Source organism: Alexandromys fortis, unplaced genomic scaffold (genome assembly GCF_014885135.2).
Source record: "Alexandromys fortis isolate MF-2015 unplaced genomic scaffold, M_Fortis_MF-2015_v1.1 scaffold_4, whole genome shotgun sequence".
NCBI classification, from domain to species: Eukaryota; Metazoa; Chordata; class Mammalia; order Rodentia; family Cricetidae; genus Alexandromys; species Alexandromys fortis.
Window position 1 is genome coordinate 19,786,408 of NW_026067944.1, and position 4,635 is coordinate 19,791,042.

The following is a 4,635-nucleotide window of genomic DNA, read 5'->3' on the forward strand; positions in this document are numbered from 1 at the left end:
TTGGGATAAAGGAAGGTTGGATAGGGGAGCAGGGAAGCACATATCTTAATTAAGGGAGCCATCTTAGGGTTGGCAAGAGACTTGGTGCTAGAGGGGCTCCCAGGTGCCCAGGGCGATGTCCCCAGTTAGTTCCTGGGGCAGCTGAGAACAGAGAACCTGAAATGACCCTATCCTATAGCCATACTGATGAATAGCTTATTTTCTCTTATCAGATTGTGAGTTACCTTTTGTTACATGAAAATATTCATAGTTTTAATTTTTTTCAATCATCAATTGGTATACACTGTCTAGTACTTATGTATTTCATGCTTTAAAGAATAGGTTTATTCAAAAAGAATAATATTCATTTCTTGCTGATATTTATGTAAGATTTAATAACAACAACAATTCACAGAGTCTTGTGCTAATACAGCTTTTCTCTAACATACTATGTTTCAAAGTTAGAGAATAAACAGTATGGAATATTTCATTAAATTGAAAAATTTGTGGTATTAAAATAACCTTATAATTTTATTCAATTCTCAGTGTCATTTAAGATTATTAAACCAAATGCATGTGCAATATTTTTGCATCGATTTATGACAATTTTATATGTCTTATCTCAAAATATTATAATAGGCCAATATAAGTAGTTTAAATAATGATCAAAAAGCTACTGTGATGAAGAAGCAGTAAGAACATTTTGTATTAATGATGCAACTAATATTGATATAGTTTTTCATCAGTTGTGAAACTCATTAAAATTTTATCTATTTAATTCTAGTTGTGTTGCTTGATACAACTACCGTGATGGGAGAGCTAGGATGGAAAACATATCCATTAAATGGGGTAAGTTTAAATATCATTAAAGTTTCAAAGTTACCATTCACCGTGGGTTTGTAGGATTTTCTATGAAAATTAAAGGAACCATGGATTGGTGTAGATGTTTGTATATAATTTAAATCATATAGAAAAGATTAAAGTCTAGTTGAACTGGTAATATATGGGAGCTTGTGCTCTTTTAAATTAATAATCGTTCTTTTGTATCACATTTTAAGCATAATAATTAGATATGTATACACATAACCATTTTCCTTAAAATAAATTTATGTTTAATTGTATAGTTCCATGATGTTTTTCTGTAAACAGGTTATATATAATAATTTTAAAGGTATCTGTGTATACACAAAATATATCATGGTTTGAATGAACAAATACTAGCAATATACTGGTGGACAGAAAATTCCATTTGCCACAGAAGTGTTTTGGGACTTGACTAGGTGATACATTGTAACTACCTTTCTAAAATCTTGAAAGTTGCTTCTAAAGTCTTATTTAAATGTGTAATCTATAAAATATATTATTTCTAAGTATTTATATTTTAGCTGTGGTTATTATTGAGTTTTTGTATATTTCAGTTTATTTTATATAATGTCTACTTTCCAATGTATTTCTGCTTCATTTTTTATTAAGCTAAGCTAAAAGGGTGGTTAGTAAAGGTTTATACTTTTATTTACTTATTATTAAAACACAAATTAAAGTAATAGTTATAGCTAAATGTTTTCAACAACTTTATTACTTTTATTTTTCTTCTACAAATGTTCTAATTCACCAGTTCTTTACTGATAATGTTTTGCATTGCTTCCATTATTTTGTCTTCAAATACGAATCTAATAGGAAAAAATCACCTTGGAATATATTTACATTTTTAGACTCTTTCCCAGAAATAGACATTTTGAATCAAATGTTATTTCTTAAACAAGTGTTTTTCAAACTCAAAACTCAAATTATGCAGAGTAAAATCTTTTCTTTTAATTGACCATTTACTTGTCATTTGTTTTATAGTCAATTTGTAATTTTATATTTAAGTTTATGTTTTATTCTATTGTCACCACACATTTCTGTAATAATGGTATTGCTGGAATTCACTGTATAAACTGATAATTATATAACACATAATTTCATAGCTATTTCCATAAAATACCAATTTATTCTTGAAATTGAAAATGCAAAGCTACTGAAATTTTCAAAATTATCTAGAATATATTTTGTAATAAAATCAGTGATGAAATTCACTTCAAGTATAAAAGTCTGAGAATCCAAGGAGACAATGTCTCAATCTCGAGTCTAGCATCTAAATAAAAAGCCTGAGAAAATATTCATTCCTGTAAGTTGTCACCTGAAAAAGTCCCATATGCCACAGTGAATGAGCATAAAGGAAAAAAGAGAATCATCAAAGCTTATCCGAGACAGTGAATTCATCCTTTCTGTTTTGTGCTCTGTAAAGATCATCACTTTTATAAAGGAAGGCCTTATACTCATTCTGCTCATTCAAGGATAATTTCCTCCCAGAAACGTTCTCATATACACAGAGAGATATTGTCTAGAATTGCTTCCATCATTATAACTCCAAATATGAAAATTAACAGAAAAATGAGCTTGGAATGTACTTATGTTTTTAGAATCTTTCCCCAAAATGGACATTTTATATCAAATGTTACTTATTAAACAAGTGCTTTTGAAACTAAAATAATTATGCTTACTTTTCTGTTTTTTTTTTAATACCAAATAAATTGACTCCAAATTTACCAAGTTAATCAGAGAATAACTTTTGTTTTCATATCTAAATAACAATTGCATGTATCCTAGTAGCACACTGTTTATAAGATATTTGTAGTTCTGAAAATCAGTTAACCTAGGTAAAAGAGCATATTGTCTATCAACCAAATATCATCGTTTTCTAGGGTCAATGTTTACCACATGAAGAGTCAAAAACTGAGTAGTTTAGAAGAGATACTAATAGTTTTGTTTATGTATTGTGACACCTGCATTTGTGAAATAGCTTATCAAAGCCCAAGACCTTACTATATTTTAAATCATTTTATCATGCACTGTTATTTTCTAAAGCTATGTATATTTGTTGAACTCTGAAAATAAGAATTTTATTGATAATTTCTTTCTTTAAAAGTGAATGAAAAATTTCACTATTTTCCAAACTGCTATTTAAATAAGTTTTACTCTGAGAAACTCTACAACATATGTGGTGGTGTTTTAAATGTCCTGTATGTTAATTTCAGCTGTACTATTTTACACTTATTGCATTCAGTTTAATGAATGAATAGAATAATTATACAAATACATGTTTCATTAATTTTAGTGCTCCAGTAACATTTTATTACATCTTAGTGGTGTGTGTGTGTGTGTGTGTGTATGTGTATGTGTAAAATGTCTAAATTATGGACAATAAACAACATGCAGTTATTGTTATCTCATTCCGCTATGAAAATTCCATGGATCAAATTGGAATTTACATACCCTTTCTAGATGAGCCATCTCATTGGTCCTCATATGACATTTTATAGCTATGGAAGTTTAAACTCTTTACAAAGAGAAGAAAACATTAAGAGCATTCATTTTCTTAGATTATTGTGAGGATAAAATATTTAAGGGATAGAAGAAACTAAAGAAGCATATTTTGCCAGGCAGTGGTGGTACATGCCTTTTATTCCAGCACTGGGGAGGCAGAGGCAGGCAGATCTCTGTGAGTTCAAGGTCAGCCTGGTCTACAAGAGCTAGTTCCAGAACAGGTTCCAAAGCTTCAGAGAAACCCTGTCTTGAAAAAACAAAAAGAAAAAAGAAAAAAAAGATTTTATGATTATCATTGCAGTAACTCTAAATATTTCTAAAAAGGGAAAACTGAGACACTTGATGTTACATAGGTTGCTTGTTTTCTTTATTGGAATTGTCTTTCCACCGTATGTCAATTATTTTTTCTTTTGCGCTAAAATCAATATGTAATCATCACAGTGATACATTAAATAAGTAAGCTGGAAGTAAAACTGCATATTTGTTTAAATCTATTGCAATATAAACTAATGTATATATTCTGACACTGAACATAAACTTCTTGAAAAATAACATACTGATTATCAGATTTTCAAGGTTTGTTTGTCAATAATATATGTGAGTGCTCATTCTTGTTACCTGAAATCTCGTGCAATATAGCAATGTAAATTAGATAATCTCTGACCATTTCATCAGTATGGCTATAGGATCAGGCCATTTCAGGCTCTCTCTCTTCAGCTGCCCAAGGACCTAGCTGGGGACATCTCTCTGGACCCCTGGGAACTCCTCTAGAGTCAAGACTCTTGTCAACCCTAAAATGGCTCCCTTAATTAAGATATATACTTCCCTGCTCCCATATCTACCCTTCCTTTATCCCAACCATCTCATTCCCCCAAGCTCTCCCCATCCTCCCCTTCTCACTTTCTCTCCGCATCTCCCCTTTCGCCCATACCACCCCACCGCCCAGTTCCCAATTTTTTCCCAGAAATCTTGTCTACTTCCAATATCCAGGAGGATAACTATATGTTATTCTTTGGGTTCACTTTCTTATTTAGCTTCTCTAGGATCGCGAATTATAGGCTCAATGTTCTTTACTTGTGGCTAAAAACCAATTATGATTTTCTTTGGTTTCTCCTTCTTATTTAGCTTCTCTAAGAACCCGAATTATAGGCTCAATGTCCTTTATTTATGGCTAGAAACCAAATATGAGTGAGTACATCCCATGTTCCTCTTTTTGGGTCTGGCTTACCTCACTCAGGATAGTGTTTTCTATTTCCATCCATTTGCCTGCAAACTTCAAGAAGTCCTTGT

The 4,635-nt window shown here is 31.1% G+C and overlaps 1 protein-coding gene across 1 annotated transcript in view; it reads left to right on the forward strand.

Annotated features, from left to right (window-relative positions):
* The window catches only part of Epha6 (EPH receptor A6), an 839,925-nt gene that overhangs the window by 56,196 nt on the left and 779,094 nt on the right, over nucleotides 1-4,635 (forward strand). Inside the window, exon 2 of the mRNA XM_050149039.1 lies at nucleotides 764-828. Within this exon, the coding sequence (XP_050004996.1) occupies nucleotides 764-828 (65 nt within the window). The remainder of the gene's footprint in view (nucleotides 1-763; nucleotides 829-4,635) is intronic.